Source organism: Lampetra fluviatilis, chromosome 7, assembly GCF_964198595.1.
Source record: "Lampetra fluviatilis chromosome 7, kcLamFluv1.1, whole genome shotgun sequence".
Lineage (NCBI taxonomy): Eukaryota > Metazoa > Chordata > Hyperoartia > Petromyzontiformes > Petromyzontidae > Lampetra > Lampetra fluviatilis.
Window position 1 is genome coordinate 12,447,846 of NC_136281.1, and position 19,528 is coordinate 12,467,373.

General features: G+C 47.4%; 1 protein-coding gene across 6 annotated transcripts in view; it reads left to right on the forward strand.

Moving 5' to 3' along the window:
- LOC144933586 (protein Smaug homolog 1-like) overlaps window positions 1-19,528 on the forward strand; it is a 90,448-nt gene that overhangs the window by 64,709 nt on the left and 6,211 nt on the right. For all 6 annotated transcript variants that reach the window (XM_078858534.1, XM_078858533.1, XM_078858537.1 and 3 more), the window contains exons 9-14: window positions 7,012-7,245; window positions 8,703-8,788; window positions 9,772-9,893; window positions 10,206-10,461; window positions 11,111-11,288; window positions 18,389-18,472. In XM_078858534.1, the coding sequence (XP_078714660.1) occupies window positions 7,012-7,245; window positions 8,703-8,788; window positions 9,772-9,893; window positions 10,206-10,461; window positions 11,111-11,288; window positions 18,389-18,472 (960 nt within the window). The remainder of the gene's footprint in view (window positions 1-7,011; window positions 7,246-8,702; window positions 8,789-9,771; window positions 9,894-10,205; window positions 10,462-11,110; window positions 11,289-18,388; window positions 18,473-19,528) is intronic.

Sequence of the window (19,528 nt, forward strand, 5' to 3'; positions counted from 1 at the left end):
CAGGCAGCTCTTTTATGATCGCCAGCGGGGTGCAAAAGAGTCGCCCCTGGCGTACCGTACGAGTCTCCTGGCGCTGGCGAAGACGGCCTTCCCACGAATGGACGACGAAGGCTTGGACGCGATGGTAACGGAAAAGATCCTCCTGCTGGCGGACGACCTGGACATCGCCGTCGTTGCACAGGAGGACACAGAAATGGGTTCCCTCCAGGCTGCGCGGCTCCTCCACGCCAACCTGCTGTCACAGCGACGGAAGGCCAGCAGGGCAGCGGCCGGGCATACGGTGGCTGCAGCCACCCTCCCGGCGGAGGAAGTTTGCGCCATCGACCATCGACTGCAGCAGAGGGTGGCAGTACAGGCGGGCCGGGATGGAGCGAGCCGCTCCGACCATCCGTCATCGCCGCCTGCGCTCCCGCGCTGTTACAACTGCGGCATCCGGGGCCATGTCGCCTCGGGGTGCCGCTCTCCTCGGCAGCGCGGGACGACGCCTCGACAGGACGCCGGCCCTCCTCCCAAGCTCCATCAACATAACCCGGCGAGTCGCGGCACCCCTCATGTTTGGCCCACGCACACACCCGTCACACACTCGCACACCGCAACGAACGGGGGGCCGACATTGCGCACCATCGCGCCAACACGCACCACTATGGGGACTCAGATCGAACCCAGGCAGTGGTCCGTGTTGGCCCATCGCGTTGTGGCTGCATCGTCGGGGTCGTCAGCCGTGGTGGGGCACATTGACGGGGTTGAGGTGCGCATCCTGGTCGATACAGGAGCATCGGCGACCATCATTTCGGAACTAATTTACAATATTCTCCCTGTCCAGAGCCGTCCTTTACTGCCGGTTAACGTCCCATTCTATGCTGCTAACGGGGGCTCACTTGGCATCATTGGACAGATTCGAGCACAAATTTGTATCGGTGATATCAAATTGTCCGGCCCGATTTTAGTTTCCTCCTCGCTGGCGGTTCCGTGCCTGCTGGGGACGGACTTCTTGGGCAAAATGCCGATTCGTATTTTAATAGACCAGGGCTGCATTGAGCTCCCGTCGGGACGACGCATGGCGTTTCTGCCGTCCCCTACTGCGGCTCGGACGGCGTTCGCGACGGTACCGGCGTTCGTCGTTAAAACGGTTCGCGTACCGCCGGGGGCACAAATGTTGGTGCCTCTCAAACTTCGTCGGCCCTTCGCTAAAGGCATTGGGGGCCAGGGAATTCTGCTGGGGCCATCTACGGCCGGGGTTAGCGGACCTCATTTGATTCCGGCCCAGACCATCGTAAAAGGGGACGGGGACCCTTTCATCGCGGTCCTCAATGTGGGGTCGCAGACAGTGGTGGTTCCTCAAGGGACCGTGCTTGCTCACGCAACGCCGGTGCCCTGTGAGGAACCTGTCGCGAATCACGTAGGCACTGTCTCTCTGCCGCATCCACATTCGGACACCGATGAAGGGTGGCTCGAGGCGCTTTGTGCGGGTTCGACGGACCTGTCGGATTTAGAGCGTCAAAAGCTTAAGACACTGCTGCGTGAATTTTCCGACGTTTTCAGTCAGAACAAATTCGATTTGGGCTGTACCCATCTGCTGCGTCACCATATTGATACAGGTGACAGCGCGCCAATACGCCAAAATCCTTTTTCGGTTAAGTCCCGCCGAAAAGGACCATGTCAAATCGGCTGTTGATGACATGTTGGCCGCCGACATCATTTCTCCCTCTACCAGCCCGTGGGGAGCGCCGATCGTCCTGGTTAAGAAACAGGATGGCTCGTTGCGGTTTTGCGTCGATTTTCGCCGCCTCAACAAAATTTCTGTTGCCGACGCATACCCGCTCCCACGGATTGACGAATCGCTGGACGCTTTGGCGGGAGCGCGATTCTTCTCCACATTGGATTTGCTTTCGGGATTCTGGCAGCTTCCTCTGGACGATGATTCTAAGCCTAAAACTGCATTCCGTACACCGCACGGTCTCTTCCAATTCAACCGGTTGCCGATGGGACTCCACTCGGCGCCGGCGACTTTCCAGCGATTGATGGAATTGGTTTTGGCTGGATTGCAATGGGACTCGTGCTTAATTTATTTGGATGACGTTATCGTCTTTAGCAGAACATTTGACGAGCATCTCCAGAGGTTGCAGGCGGTTTTCCTCAAAATGCGGGCTGCTAATTTGAAATTTAAACCCCAAAAATGTCATCTGTTACACGAATCTGTGCGTTATTTGGGACACATCGTTGGACGCTCGGGTATTGCTACCGATCCCGCCAAAACGCAGTGCTTCAGCTCCTGGCCGACTCCCACCTCTGTGGGGGAGGTCAGGAGTTTCATTGGATTCGCGTCGTATTACCGACGCTTTGTCGCGGATTTTGCGACAATTGCAAAGCCCCTACACGCTTTGACGTCAAAGGGGGTCCGCTTTCATTGGGGACAGGAGGAGGAGGCTGCTTTCCGCTCCCTTCGGGACGCTCTGGTTAAAGCTCCTCCCTTGGTTTACCCCGATTTTTCTAAACCCTTTGTGCTCGACACCGATGCGAGCAACACAGGTATTGGGGGCGTGCTTTCCCAGGTGGTTGACGGCGTGGAACGGGTAGTCGCGTACGGTAGTCGGGTGTTGTCTCCAGCGGAGCAAAGATATTGTGTCACCCGTCGGGAACTGTTGGCAATTGTCTATTTCATCCAACAGTACCGCCCATATCTGTACGGTCAGCGGTTCACCGTCCGTACAGATCATGCGGCACTACAGTACGCCCTGCGAGTTCAACAACCATCGGGACAATTGTCTCGATGGTTGGAGGTTCTCCAGGACTTTGATTTTGAAACCACGTACCGTAAGGGCGTCCGCCACACCAATGCGGACGCTCTATCGCGCATGCCAACCACCCCCGAATGCGCATGCCTCCTGGGGTCGGGTCGTTGCAGGCATCCGGGGGAAATATCTGTTCCGGTCTTGGCGGCCGCAGACGACGCAGCGTCAATGACGAATTCGATCGCACAACAGGGATCAGATTCCCTGTTGGGCTTGCCTGTCACTGAATGGGGGCGCCTACAGATGGAAGATACCTCCCTCCTCGCGTTGCGTCGTCGCGTCGGGGATGCTGGGCGGGGGAGGGGTGATGCCGACGCATGGGAAATGGTCACGGGTCTGCTGATGCATTGGGACGGGAAATCCCATCGACACCGGCTGGTGGTCCCTTCTGGGTTACGGGGTAAGGTGGTGTGGGCCGCTCATGAGCGCCTCCTCCACCTGGGGACCCAAAAGACCCTCGCCTTGCTCCAGCTTGATTTTTTTTGGCCGGGCATGACAAGGGATGTCGCAGATCTGTTGGGGTCATGCCCTCAGTGTGCGCAACGGAAACCACCAGCACGGGAGTCTAACCCGCCTTTGCAGTCTATCAGAGTCTCCAGAGTCAACGAACTTGTCGCGCTGGATATTCTGGGCCCATTCCCCGCCACCCCCAGGGACAATAGATATTTGTTGACCGGGGTGGAGTACTTTACGCGCTGGCCTATGGCCTGGCCCCTGGCCAACCAGTCGGCAGCAGCCATCGTGGAGGCCTTTGTCCAGGGATACGTCCTGGACAAAGGTGCTCCCGAGCGGCTGCTGACCGACCAGGACAAAAATTTTTCCGGCAAACTGCTCCAACAAGTCTGTGAGCTCCTGGGCACGAAAAAAATTCGTACCTCTCCCTATCACCCGCAAACTGACGGGATGGTCGAGCGTCTGCACCGAACCATCACGTCCATGTTGTCACAGCAGGTTTCGGACTCACAGACCGATTGGGACCTGCAAATTCAAGGGGTCCTGGCAGCATACAGATTGGCCCCCCATGCGGCAACGGGATTTTCCCCCTTCTTCATCATGTATGGCCGCGAACCTGACCCACCTGTTCGGGCCCAGCTGCAGATCCCCGCGCCGCAGGGTAAAACTAAATTGGCCGACCATGTTAAATTTAATCTTGCGAAATTAACAGAGGCATGGGATGCTGCCATGCAAAATTCCGACCTACGTCAGAAAGCTAATGAGCGGCTCAGACTGGGTCGCGCGCACGTGCTACAGTGGAAGCCGGGGGACAAGGCATGGCTGCACTGTCCCCAGGTACCACTCGCGACCTCCTCTAAACTGGTGCGGCCGTGGCGGGGCCCTGTCGAGGTGGTTGAGGTTTTGCGGCCTCAGTGCGTACGCATCAAATGGGGGAAGCGCCGATGGTTTGTGCACCCCTCCAGATTGAAACCCTTCATTGCGGTGTGAAGTCACACTCCACACACGCGTGGCCAAACATGTGGGGGGTCGACCGACTCAAAGGGTCCGTCTCCGCTGCTGTCGCCTGACGTGTTGCCGGCTGTCCCGCCCCCAGGTGCACCAGGAATGACGGGCTCACGCCCGACAACCCCTACGGGGGATGCCGAGGGTCTCGCGACAACGAGAGGAGACTCACTTGGAAATGGACAGTTGCCACCCGACGGCCCGCCATCCGGGGTTGCCCCGTGTGACGGGCCTGCTGCAAGGACGCGCGCAAGAATGCGCAGACTCTTGTGATGCACAAAAAGAAAAAAAAGATTATTTTTCACATGTTATGTTCACTGTGTGCGGCGTCGGTGGTGTGTTCCTGGCACATTGGATTGTACGTATGTTGTGTTCACTGTGTCTTGTGTGTGTGCTGGGGTTCCCTGCAAATTGTATATACGTTGGTTTTACGGATTTCGTATTTATTCGGGGGTGGGGTGCGTCGGGTTATTTTCCCTTCTTGCTTTTCTGGTTCTTGTTGTTGTTCTCGTTCGCGTTATTGTTGAAAAAATTGTGAGGCACACGCGGGGTCGAGGGGTAAATAAACTTTTATTGTCGGTTGTTGCAGCCGGGACGGCTGCGAGCTGTACAGGGGGGGGTGATGTAGGGGTGTTACGGAGGGGCTGTATACATAGGATCACACGGGAAACAAACACAGTGGGCGGGGCTTCGTGAGTGCACGGGGAGGTGCTCTCAACGACGTCCGCACAGGGCAGCCTGGGGGGGCTGGCCCCACCCCTCAGCGGGGGGTTTTGGTATTAAAGGGGATGAGCCGGAGAGCTCGGGGTACAATGTTAAAGCTAAACCAGTGAAGACCGAAGATCGTCTAGCTAGAGCCCTGGACTCCCCTGGGTCGCCGCCCTTGTCAGGGCCGGGCAGGACCGATCCAGCGGCGTGGTCCCGAGAACCAGAGCTAGTGCTCTGGGACTCCGGGTACCGTAGCCCGACTTACCAGTGTCGGGCCAGACAGCCTCCCCTAGCCCGTTAGTGGAGGACTAGGAGGTAGGTCAGAGATAGCTAGCAGTGTATTCCCAGCTAGCCGGGTGAGGGGGCCGATACCCCCTCCAGTGTTGTATGTCCGCGGTTGTGACAACTGTTGCGGAATAAATACGTGTGCCTCAACCCCGGCGTCCAAGAGTCCTCAACGATATTACACTGGTACTTATTCTCTGCATCGGGCCGGTGCACACTGTCACTTGGACGTGATGCTGCTCAAGCGTGGCTGGATATCTTCTGATCAGCGATGAGCTAAGAATTATAGAATGGCGTTTTTATCACCTTTGGAGGCCCTGAGACCGAAGTGAACATCCCAGTTTTCCTTCCTGAAGTCGAAGCTTTCCCCAGGACGATTCTAGATTTCCCACTCTGCACTTATTTTATCAATCCCAGAGGAATAATTTGGCAGTTAACCCAAGATTGAGATTTAAGCTCACAACATTTCAAAAATAAGTACAGCACGCGGCCATAGCACTACCGTTGGTTGCTTTGTAATTTATACAGAGTATTACCAAAGTACCCGTCAAATTTCGATTTAAAGCTTTCGTGACTGCAGCGATTCATCTTCTTGGTTCTTTCGGTAAAGTCACGTAGAAGGGAAATAATAAAATAATAAAAATAAAACATAATTAAATAATTCTCACGACGTTTCGGCCACAACGTAAGCAGCCGTCCTCAGGTGAAGAAATGAGACTTGACACAGGAGTCAATGCAGATAAATGCAACCCCAGCTGTCTTGAGTGAACTGACAATAACCAAAACTTAAAATACACTTGTTCCAGACAGTGGGAACCATTGAACATTACTACTTCTTGTTTTTTTACAAAGCAAGGTATAAGAACCTTCAGAAATTTAAGTGTTGCCTCATAAGGCACAGGCATCTTATGAGGTGTGATCAAAAAGTCCATGGGCCTCCTTTTATGGGAGTGCTGCTAAAACTCTATTATTACATAATCAGGGATTCTTAATTACACCGACCTATAACCTGTATTTAACTGCATTCTTTGCGTAACTATCTGCATTTCGACAAGCTTTCCCTCAAGGCCATGATAATTATCAGTCAACCTTATGTAGCATAGAGATGTACGCAGTGCGCGCAGTTTAGCGGGTGCAATTAGATGAGCAGGTGTGCACGTTGGAGCATGAGGTTGGTGCCAGAAAGACGGGAAATGGGGGTGATGATTAGGGATTAATGAGTGCGACAGGCGCCGTGGAGGCGACCGCTTAAGTGGGGAGCATGTGAGGACTCGGAATGAGGAGGGGTGCAAATAGGAGTGAAGACATCTCGCCGCTGTCGCTCGAGCCGTCAACGGGACCTCGCCCCTCACGCCGTCGCCGGGCGGGTGTTGGCTGAACCCCCCCCCCCCCCGCCGGGGACAGACGTGTGGGTGGGTACTGGGCAGCGTAGGAGAAGGCGGCAGCAGCAGCGAGATAGGAGGGAGTAGGCGAGGTGCAGAATAGGAGAGTTGCGGAGTAGATGAGAGCGGCTAGTAGGAGAAGCAGAGTGTGTGGTGACAGTGGAAGGCAGTCTTAGGAGTGCCTACATCGGGTGCGAGAGTAGGATTAATAAAGTGTAAGCAGGTGACCTGTTACTCCGTGTCAGTGTGAGTAATTTCGAGACACTACACTTATATGAGTGGCTAGAGGGGTGCAGCTGAACCACTGGAGATTTCTTCCCATCCCTTGATTGTGCTTGTTTGCCAGCAAACAGATGAACTGATTGCTTGAAATGCGTTTGCTGCAGACAGTGGGAGCTGTGGCAATTCATCCCCGGCAAGACGAAGGGAGGTTGGGAACAGCCCCAGCGTCTCAGGACGTCCGCCATTGGCAGGAATGGAGAGGAGCGACTTTAGTGGCCTGGGAACCCTGTCTGCCGCACATGGTGATGGCCTCGGGGGCTCAGCGGGTGCGGCAAATGAAGGAACCCATGTGAGCGAGGGGGATCTGCCGGGCCAGTTTACGCGCGTCATGGGCAAAGGTATTTGTTGAACATATTTCGCACCGTACGTAGCCAACCCTACTAATCAGAGGATGCCTCTCTCATCCTTCATTTGCTGAGCATGATTAGGCAATTGATAGGCTTTTTTCCACTGGTACATCCAAGCCAGGCCTGCACGGTATAGGTGGTTTCCCATTGGGTATTTATCAAGCCGATTCGTTAACCCTCACAAGACATCTCAATACGGTTCAGGGCCAAGCAGGGCCAGGGCTGTGGACAATTATGCATTTATTGTATCTCTCCAGTCATTTACACTGTAGAGACACAATGTCTGCATTATCTACATCCATATAGGCGTGTTATTTGTGTGTGACCTCAGCAGCATTCCTCGGCTTGTGCAGTGGAAAATGAACCTTGATCTTTGGTTGTACAGTGAAAACGGTGTATACATTTCTGTGCATTGCAAGGTTGCCTGATGTTTAAGAAGGATTATTGGACATGTGGCACATGCCTGAAATCCACTGGTTTGGATACAGGGCTGATTGAGGAAGTGGTGAACATCTAGACCAGTGGTCAGTTCATAACCTCACATGTCCATAACACAGTATAAAAGAGCAATGTGTGTGATGTTTGTTCAAGTTCTGGGCTGTTGTAGAGATCTGTAACTAAGCAGTACTTGCATGTCGTGCTTTTTAGAATAATGACATAGAACAGTAAAAATAATTGCACTACGCATACAGTAAGTCCTCGCTTAATGCATTTTCACACACCGCGTTTTCTCTATAATACGATTCTTCTATTCGGGAACACTTTTCACACAACGCAGAACGTGCCCATTATAACGCGGTTTCTGAGGAGTTGATGACGAACTACTTTTGCGTATACCCAGAATGGGAATTCTGGGTATACGCACACAGAAGGATAAAGTATGCGTCGACCCTCATCTCAGTTCTTTGTCCTGCCATCTTACTATGTGATCCTTATGGCTGTAGCCCGGGGTACCATATAATACAAAATGGCCGAGGCAATTAATTATTTTATTTCTGGGACACTATTTTTTCCAGGGGTGTACTTAACTCCGCGACTGGGATACCAATCAATCCGAAATCGGTGGTACTCCGTGATGTCGAAACGCCAAACATTAGCATGAAAAAAATTGTCATCGACAAATGCAACTTTGAATAGTGCATCGTGTACAGCTCGTCGAGATGAGTCGATTGCCGCATCGCCGACCATCAACGGACTAAAAGTGACTGCATCACCGACATTATGCGAGAGACGGGGTACTATGGCACCCCGGGGTACCGCCATAAGATTCATGTGTGCGCGCACACCTCTTGCCAAACTTTATCGTTGCATTAATTCTTTTGTGGAAATTGTTTTGGCTGAATGCGTTTCCGCTTGACGTAGCACTTCCCAAGAACGCACCTAACGCGTTAAACGAGGAATTACTGTATGCTGCGACGCATAGATGCGCTTTTGTGTTGCCTGCCCAGTGTGCACACAGCTTCTTGTGTCACATCCGGATGAAGACAGTGTTGCCTCATACCTGCAGCTCCTTGACAAGTGTTTGGTCCATGAGGTAAGCCTTCCTTCATGAGTCTTTGACTCCATATTCACCCTGTGCTGTGTCGGGGGCAAAGTGTCTCCTTTGTTCAAATATACCGTTGGCCACTGGTCAATCTCCATGAGTTATCTTGAGTCAGAGATATATCTTACACCTTCTTATGGTGTTGGTCAATGTCTCCATAGGATGAAATTGTTGACTTCCTGGATGACCTTCAGTCAGTGTGTCAGTTTGTTTGTCATAGCACTTGAGTAAATGTCATCGTAAGTGCTCATTTTGACCAGATGAAAATCTGGCCCCTATGATGTAAAACAAAACTCTTAAGGTGTGTTCATCTGTGAAATAAAATCAAGTTAACTATTGAGCCTTCTGAACCAGTGTTTCCTACTAGCATTTGCTTAAATAGTGGAAATTCTGGTATGACATCAAGAGTCAATAATAAGGTGTTACCCGTTCAACAAATGCCCCTGGGTAACCTGGTGTTAAGAAGAGAGAGTTACACAGCCGCAGAATCCACATTAAATTCAGCAGAGAACAACAACACTACGTCCGATATTGGAATGTCCAAAATAAAATGGTAGACTTTCGCCATTTTACCAACAATTTATATAGTTGGTTATTATTTATATGTAGATAGTATTCATTTATATTTAGTGACTTTCTTACCATTTTCTCTTTTTTCTTGCACTCATCGTGTTTTGTATTGATGGCCCACCCGTGCTGGACATCTGTGAAAAAGAGCTTCATAGCTCATCGGATTCCTGCAGTCCAAATAAAGATTCTGATTTGACAAACATGGGGATATTCAGAGTAGAAATCGTTCGGATAAATATAACCGACAAACTGGGCTTTCCAGTGATAGTGTTCTCATTTGGAGAGGTGCTTTTGTGTCACTCCATTTGCGAGGTGGGCGAGCAGGTTGTTTGTCAAAGGTGGAAAAACCGGAGCAAAGTACCACTTACGAATGTAATGATGTGAATTGTGTGCTTTTCTCTCAGGCCTTCACGGAGACTCAGAAAAAGCGCCTGGTTTCGTGGAAGCTGCAAGTGCAGAAGTTGCTGCGCATCTTCCCGCGACGTGCCCTCTTCGAGATGCAGACGTTCCGGCAGCCCTCCCGGGGGTCTTTACCACTTTTTTTCGTGATCTATTCACAAGCTCTACAGATAGCCGAATTATGTACATGGATAGCTGAATTGTGTTGCGACTGCTTGGATGGCGAGATTTTACCATGTGTAACAACTATAGGGGAGATTAACTCATCGCAATTGGAGCTCACAACCCAGAGATATTTTCGGCACTGGTAATTTGGAGAAATCTCGGGGAGGTGTTGCTCTCCCATAGTTAACGCGTCAGTTTTACTCACAGCCTCTTTCGCAGACTCATTCCACGAATTGAGTTTTTGTTGTTGTTGTTTTGTTTCTCCTTTGTGAAGGTGGGGAATGTTTGGCCAGTCCAGTTCCCTGCCGGGCGTGGGAGGTGGCGGCAGTGTGCTGGGGGGTGCGCCGGCCAGCTCGGTGTGCGGCCTATCGGGGAGTCGCTGGGCCTCGCGCCCATTCCCTGCACCGCACCGTAGCCTGCCGGGTAGCGGCCGCCTGGGTCTCATGGGTCCCGGCAACAACGGCCTCGTTTCCACGCCTCCACGTGCCTCGCTCAGCAGCCCGGCTATCGCGCCTGCTAAGGGTCGGCAGGTGAGCGTCATTTGCTGGCCACATTAGGTAGGTCATCGTCGTCATTAATCATCAGCCACGATCTGTCTACTGCTGGATGAAGGTGCCTCTCTCATGGTCATGAATGTAAATACTGACATATTAATCATGTTATGTAGTCAGAATATAGGTCGCAGAAATGAACAGAGCAGTCCCCTGTTAGAATAAACCACAAGATCAAATGGAGGACAGGATTTAGACAATTTAAAAAGTGCTATGAAGAGATTCATAAATTATATTTGCTACATTGATGATGGGCTTGAAGGTGGATGAGAACATTTAAACCCAGATTTTGTTTATTTCGTTTTGAGGTTTTGTATACGGATACTAAAATTTATGATAGATTTTTGCCAGATACCCCACATATGAATACATTTATATATTTGATTTCCATCATCATCAAAAGCCATGATCACTGCTGGATGAAGACGTCCGCAAGCTGACACCACTTCTCAGTCCTGTGACACACAAATACATTGAGTGAAAATTGCGCGAGGATTTGAGAAGGGAGGAAGACTTATTGCTCAAAAAGGATCAACGTTTGGTCTCGCTTGCATTTAGCAAGTGTCTTGATGGCTTGAGATCCTGCTGGATATTATTCACGACCAGTTGTTGCCTCCCTTCTGAACAGAACTTATGGTTCGGGGGAGTCCTGCCTGGGAGCTCTGGTAGCCCCAGCGGTGGTGGTGGAGGAGCAGCCAGCGGGAGTGGTGGCGTTGCGGCACCACGCCCGCACGGCTCGGTGCAGCGCACGCGTTCCCTCCCCATGACAGTCTCCCCGCAGGCCATGCTGCTGTGTCAGCAGTCAGGTGAGCGACATACCATCACCCTGGGCCAAGGGTTTGGTCAGAATGTTACAACGACAAATGCTACAAAAATACGATAGGAGCGCAAAGTATCGGAAAGGTAGTCCATTTAACATGTACACTTTCGCGACCAATATTCATAATACAGGTTTTTTTTGGGTTAGATCCCATGAATATAAAAAAAACATTCTGTATATATGTTTAGCACGTAGGCTTTCGCGACCAATATAATCTATAATAGAGTTTTTTTGGGTTAGACCCGACACAGCCAATTAGTAAGGGTTGTCATGTAAACAGAACATGCCAATTCGTTACTACTACAGCACAACGGTGTGTTGGAGAGCCAAGCCACAACATTTACAATCTGAGTACGACATTTCGCCAGTAATTACAACTAGCTTCATCAGGCGACAGCCACATTTTTGGAGAAGTCATTCTGTTTCGTGCCTTAGATGTGATGACAACACTTTTGCACTCTTCTTGCGCAAAATGGGGGGGGATTGATGAATCAACGTGCATTCTGCGGGCCCATTGATCTTATACTTCCTGTCCATTGTGTGTAGTAAAATAGCCATGCCAACGATAATCCCTAGTGAAGTATGGTGGCCTGTATCGGCATGCATTTACACAATGTATTATTTGATGATTCACTTCCAAGCAGCATTAAGTCTGTAGCTATCCGAACAGTTGGCTGGCTGGGTGGAGAGGGGAGGGTGGGGAGGGTGAGGAGGGGCTGGGTGGGGAGGGGCTGGTGAGGGAGGGTGGGGTTGGGTGGGGGGTGGGAGGGGTGGGGCTGGGTGGGGAGGGGCTGGTCACCCCGTGGTGGCCTTATAAAACTCAACGTTTCATCTACTCACGCCGGCTTGTGCCCACCCTCACAGTCGGCCATATTTGCGGAATACACCACGCCGCTGTTGACCCTGGCCATTGACCGAGCAACTCAACGTTCCTCCCAGCTCCCTCCTTAGGAATGTGTTTTATTTTTCAGAAGACACCTGGCCACATTTGATAGCTCAACAAACCCACCCTGCAATAAAGGTGTCACGGTCAGTGGCTCAAGTGTCATTATAATTGCTTGAAAATGGCAACACCCGGGGAGCTATGAAGTGAACGGAATGTACTACCTTCAAGTAGATTGCGGACTCATCTGTGCATATTTTTGCTGGGTACATCAAGTATACAGTGTTAGCATCCAGATACAGCCAGTATTCAGCAGCTTTGAGATTGAAAATAGGGTTTCCCCTTTTATCTGCGACTAATGCGCCGGGTGGCATGGTTGCGATGATGGTTGGGAAATATTACTTTTCGGTCCTAGATTTGAAGCTTTCGTGACTGCAAGGATTCATATTCTAAAGTTTTCGGTAAAGTCACGTAGGTAAAAAATTAAAATTAATAAAAGTAAAATAAAAATAAAAAGTCACCTTAAGACGGAAGCTTGTGTTGCCTCCGAAACGTCGTGATTTTTATTTTACTTTTATTAATTTTAATTTTTTTACCTACGTGACTTTACTGAAAACCTTAGAATATATTGCTTTTCAGCTTTGTATCAACAGGCTACCTTTGACTCAATGTAGCTATTCTGTATCCTGCAGGGTAAAAAGGTTGCTATTGTGAACCCCGACATTAAAATGTGAATAACATGCGTGGAATTTCTCTGGTAGTTTGGTTTCAGGCTTAGGATGGGCTCATTTCATCCTCAGAACACAAAATGTACATTCTGGTTTCCTGTAACGCTCTAGTTGCATTCCTGAAGAACACCGCGTGATGGAAAAATCTCGTTATAATAAAGCATATTTCATAGAGGGTATAAAGCACAGTCCGCGATAACACTTGAGATGCGTATGCAGGCTGAACAAAGACTGGCGAGCATAGGAGCATCTACAAGCATCCAGCAGCATCCCGCCTTGTGTGATGCCACGCCAAGGCAGCCGCACAACCGCTTATTCCTGCTCGCCCGTCGTGATTCTGTTCACTCAATCACGTTTATATGCCTTGTATAAAGGTGTCAGTTTTTTGTACCAGTTGAAAGGGTAAAAACCTATTACTATATTTTGCCACTGGTAAAGGAGGTCTCATAGTGCAAATGCTTACCCCGAGCTCTCAATACTCTGATAGTGTGCTGTCTTTGAGTTGTGCGCCTTTTGGCGTCATCTGGTCCAACACCAATGGAGACTAGGCTCTAAGAAAAGCTGTCTCGGGTGTGAACCAATCAACTTCAAGGACAGTGCATATCATTATCATCATCAGAGTTGTTTTTTTTTGTTTGCATTTTGACTGCTTGTGTTGTGGTTATTGGAAACATGATGCCTTGTATAAAGGTGTCAGTTTTTTGTACCAGTTGAAAGGGTAAAAACCTATTACTACGTTATATCCAATTCGCGTTAGGAATGCACGCGTTATAGGAGAACAGACTGTAATTGTACGTACTATTGGTTCGCAACCTTTTTTTGGGTACTGTACCCCTTGTTGAATTTTGTTTCAACCGAGTTACCGCCCTTAGCTGACCCAACATGGTTCTGAGAATGAAGTGTATGATTAATGAACATCAATATTTTAAACAATTGTCAATTTTGCGAGGTTATCCTAACTAGCTAGTAACTGCAAGCGGAAAAAAATGGATGCTCTACGTGCGTGATTTAATTTGTTCTCGCTCACCTTCTGCATGCAGCAGAACTCGGGCCAGAGGCTGCTTGTCTAGATGCCTTTCTGTTGACTTGCCAAGATATTATAGAATACAAGACTGAATGATATGTGTCAGAAGGTACAAATTATCTTTCCTGACGGTTTGAATAGTATAGTCGACAGTCCTGAAAACAATGTACCATCCGATGTGCACATCGTCATGTGCATTTCTGTAAAAGGTGCCGAGTTAAACCGACAGTAGGGGAAATCCCCTGAACCCATTATAAGTTGAATAAATGTCTCCCAAATCCGCCATGCCTTCTCTCACAAGGCAGGTTTCAGACCTGTCTGGGAAATGAAGACATTCCAACTCGCTATCCTTATTTTTTTCCCCATTACTTCAGACATTTGCCTGTTCAAAAGTTAACAAAGTTCATACTCAACGTTGCTCTATAGTTTGTATGATCAGTGGCTGAGTTTTTTTTATTGACTTTATACTTACATATAGGATGCATGTTCAGCATAAATAGGAAAGCTATGTTTTAGTTGTAGCTTTCTTGTTGGTAGGATGGTTTTTTTCTGACCCAGAAGCTTGCTAGCTAAGATTGGTAATAATAATAAATGTTACTTATAAAATGCTGCACAGTTTTCGCTCACTCTCGAAGAGAGAAAACAACTCAAAAGGCACGAGGAACCAAAGACAAGCAGGAAAAGGCAGCCCGTGCCATGACTCGGTGCCAAATTCAACCCCCATAGCTCTTATTCTCTGTGGTTCTCTATATGTTAAGGCGTTATCGGCAGCAACTTAATGAGCATTTACTCATCAATTGGTAGGCATGGATTTTTAGACAAAGATTGTAGTGGAACTGTAACTAATTAAGTTTCATGTAAAAGTGACTGTTATGTTTGAAGAGGACAAATCAATGAAGAAGAGAGCCTTTGGAGTGGAGTCACCAGAGGTTGGTGGACAGGGCCAGATGATAGGATATTGGAAGAGTATAGTTTGGGAGGATAGATATTGACCGCAACAGTTGTGGGTATCTGGCAGAAGGAAAAGCAATATGTGCTGTGTGGTTGCATCAACAACATTGGTAGTGTTGATAAAGACGTAAGGCCTAATACATCATGATATGGCGAAAAAGGCAGCTCCAAGGATTTTTGGCAGAAAATGTAAAATTCGATTTAAAAATATCTAGTGGTGTGATTGGCAATGACTTTCCACCTAAAATAAATTGAGAAAGGGACATACGTTTTTTTGTTTTATTGTTAGCTTTTAAGCCCATAGTCAGTCCACTGCTAGATGAAGGCCCGCTTTATGCCATGTAGGTAATGTGTGTTTGTTTGATCATACTTCACCACACTGGCCGTTGCTCATTGGTTGATGGATATGTTCAGATATCACCTGCCACTAATATTAGCCATGTCCTATAATCGCACTGGTGGCCCAGTTCATAGTGCAGTGCGTGAAAATTTGTATCGCCCTTCGGTTTCATTTAATGGAAATAACAACATCATGATGTTTTCATGAACTGTAGACATAAAAGGTATCACAACAATCGCCAGACATTTCATTTCCTTGCTATGATATGGGCAAGCATTGTTATTGCTGGCTGTGTTGATGTGTGCTTGTAATGCAATGCTTTATAGAAATCTGTTTGCATACTATTTGCATAAGTTCATTAAATATATGTATATATGTGTTGTATACAGCACAATTTGCAAGCATTGTGTGTAAGAATAGATTTTAGTTGCTGAATCAACACATTGATACATAGGACTATAATTATACGTTGATATTTGCAATGAAATATATTGTAATATTTTTATATGTATAAAGATGATTACTTGCAATTATGCATTTGTTAATTTCATTGATGAATAACCATCTCGAACTGGGCAGAAAATGGTATTCCAGATTAATTACCTCATGAATATATATAAATAAAACATTCTGTTAACACATTTTATTTTATTCGATTGACTGGTGCAATTGAAGATCGAAAAAATACTCGCTGGAGAAGACGTGATTTTTATTCTTTTTTTGCTTTTTTCCCCCAATGAAATTCCAATTGTGTTATTGGCATCATGTCATGGAATGATGACATTTCCATATTTTTCACTTACCTTAAAAATAACCCCATGTCAGAGAATAGCCCTTGAAGATGATGCCACAGATCTACTTCTGAGGTCACTTCAATACTCCATTTATATTCCCTGCAAAAAAAGTCAATCAAATTTGAAATATTTAAGCCGCAAATCTGAATTATAATAATTGAATGAAATGAAATACCAAATTTAAGATGGTATTTTTTGTGCCATCATTGGTGATCGGGCTGAGATCATTATTTTGTGTCACTTAACGCAATTTAATAATGTACGGCAGTGTGGATTCAAACCCAGGGTCTAAGAGGTGCCAACGCAGTGCTCTGATCTCTGAGCCATCCAGCCCCACCCCACTGGATAATCTTATTAGTTGACTTTTTCAGGGTGACCTTTGCAAGTACAATTATTCAATTTGCTAATTGAGTTTACTGTTTGCACCTGCTGGAAACAACTGAGTCATCTGTGTGTCCATGCCCGGGCTACGTGACGTTCGTTGCTTTGGCTCTCATTGAGCGTTTCACAAGCACATGGGAAAATGCAAAGAAATTTAATGGGGATGCAGTGGAAATTATTCGGGGCATATGCCGAGTACCTGCATGAATGACGCAGTGACACAGAAGAGCAAGTTATTGACCGATGTAATGTATTTTATTGTCCCATCGCATTGAGTCATTGATTGCTTCAGCTGAGCCTAAAGTACCAAAAAACACTGCCTTTTTGTTTTTCCTACGATCTTTGGTTCTTAGTTTTTTTTTCTTTGCCATTTTAAGTCATACACTTTTCAGGTGTTGGAACATGAGATCATCATCACGATCCAAGGGCAGATAGCCCGTTGGTGTCCACTGCACTGCAACATTGTGTTATTTGTTTCCACTTTCCTCTCGTCTTGTGCCAATATATTCGAGGAGTTCAAATCTGCCTGGGCCCAATTTTTTATGTCGTCAAGCCGTGCTCTGCCAGGTCCTCCTCTCTCCGGTTCCTTCCATTTATGGTCCACCCTAAAACTCAACCGCACAAACCATGGCAGAGGTGGATACCTCCTAATGCACAAATGATGAGTTAAATGATGACGTCACCCTGCTGCTGCTCTATTTAAGACCGGGAGCAAGAGCAGAGCCTCACCATTCTGGGGAATTGTCCGATGAGGCTGGATGCAATTACCAGCGAAACGTCGTACTCAAACTGTAAATGTTGTGGTTTCACTCTTCAACACACCGGTGGGCTAAAGTAGTGAACTTTTTGTCTTTTATCAACGTGACACTTTTTTTACTAATTGGCCGTGTCGGGTGGTGGAGGGTTATGACACATTTATAAATAACGCGATCTAACCCAAAAAGTTTATTATGAAATGGAAGATTAACAACTCTGCAATGTGCGACTGCGGTCATCCAGAGCAAGACCGTACAACAAATAACGACGCAATGCCTGATCCAAGAATACGACGGAGACATTACAGCGATGCACTCCACTGCTCCTGAAGCGGTTATCTGGCTTGTAACACCTGAATGTGAAATTGTAGTTGCTCTGCATCTATGTCAGCCTTTACGAAAGAAGGAGTGGGAAATGTATGTTACCTGGACAGTGGAAAGTGTAGGCCGTTCTCATGTCAGTGATCTCTTGAGGTTGGTGGTTGAAGGGGTGGGGCGGGCAGCATTTGCCATAGCAGATAATGTGATGCGAAGAAAATGTTTTGGCGTTGACAACTAACATAATAAACGTGAATGTCCTTTATTTGAGAGTCCTGCTGTAGAAAACTGGAACTCCAGTTTGAGAAAATTTGTGCATACTGGTATATTCTAGATTTGAAGTTTTCGTGACTGCAAGGATTCATACCTGAAGACGGAAGCTTGTGTTGCCTCCGAAACGTCGTGATTTAATTTAGTTGTTTTTTCATTTAATTTATTACCTACGTGACTTTACCGAAAAAACCAAAGAGTATACTGGTAGATGACGCTTAAAGTCCCTACAAAGGACAACAACCTTATATCTTCACTGCCATTGCACTGCTCTGCGTTGGTGGGGTCTCGCGTACACAGAGATGTTTGAATGAACCACCAACCTCCCCTCCAAATCACTATTGCAGACGTATATTTTGACACTTTCTTGGTAGACCGCATTTAGTAGCTCCAGGTGCTGTCACTTCCTCTGAAGCAACATGGCTCGCATCGTCTGCTAGCCATGTAGCTTTAGAGCGGTATACAGCACTGCAATGAGTCCCACCCTCCATATGTTGGCCAGTCACAGCCGGTGGGTGGCAAAGGTTCAAGGTCAACTGAACAATGACCTGGTTTGCACGTTCTGATGTTATTGTCCCCTGTTAGTTGTTTGATTTTGCACGGAGTTCGTTTTTTTACACATGTTTTCTTGTTTTGGAACAGAGTTTCAAGTTCTGGTGACAGAGCCGGAGATAAATACGAGGCTGGAGTCGCTGTGCCGGAGCATGACGGAGCATGCCCTTGAAGGTGGATATTGCAAATTTGGAGATGGAAGCTGTCTACTCCCCTTACATACTGCATTGTGGGAGCTGGAGGGGGGTGGGGGTATGTCTGACCACTGAGTTGGTGCCACATGGGTTCTAAGCTGTGTTTGTTCAGCCACGTGATTAAAGCATGTGTTCAAGTGTTAGTGCTGAGTTGATGGTCTCAAATTAGTCATTAATGAAACCACAAAATAATGCGTCATATAAATCAAAATTGTTATTTAGTTTCTTTAATTTTGAATTTCTTAAAAACAAATTTAAGCTTTATTTACATGCTGTAAACACTTGTTTGAGAGCATATGATTGAGACCCCCCCCCCCCCACATGGTGAATAATAACCATATTGATGTGACATGAGAAGTATTTCTATGATTTCCCCTGTTGTAATGCTACACTGTTCATCCTGACTGTTTTGCTGTTGATGCGGATAGGGTCATTGAACCAAATAGGTGATGACCGCTTGTGTTGCGATCGAAACGTCATAGTTTTTTGTTATTTTGTTATTTTCTTTGAACCTATATACGTGACTTTACCGAAAGACCCAAAGAATATGTTAGTTTTAATATTTGGCATTTTGGTCATGATCTTGGCGTAACATATCCTCCTTTAAATGTCCGTCTCAATGTTCAATTTAACATCTGAAATAATTTTGTACAGGAAATATTGTGTTTTATAGAAGTCAAAACTGTCAGCTCTTCAAAACTGGCTCAGTGATGGAAGTGCTGACTCTTAGGATAATCATTGTAATTTCATCTAAACCAGCCCTATCAACCACCAATCAGGACAGCAGCTTGCATTCAGTCTTTTTCCGAGTGGTTGTTGATACAGAACCACCCTGTCTATAGTTACATTGCCGCTTATTGTGTTTGGCTCACTGTTGGCAGGAACACATGTTGATAGTCCTTGCGCAACTTCTGTTGCATTTGAGAAGGCATCTTGTCTGGTCATAGTTACGTGTTATTGGATGCCGTGTTGCAAGCGCATCATTATATCCTGTTATTCCCTTCCGTATTGGTCGTTTAAAGGGTGTTGGTAATAA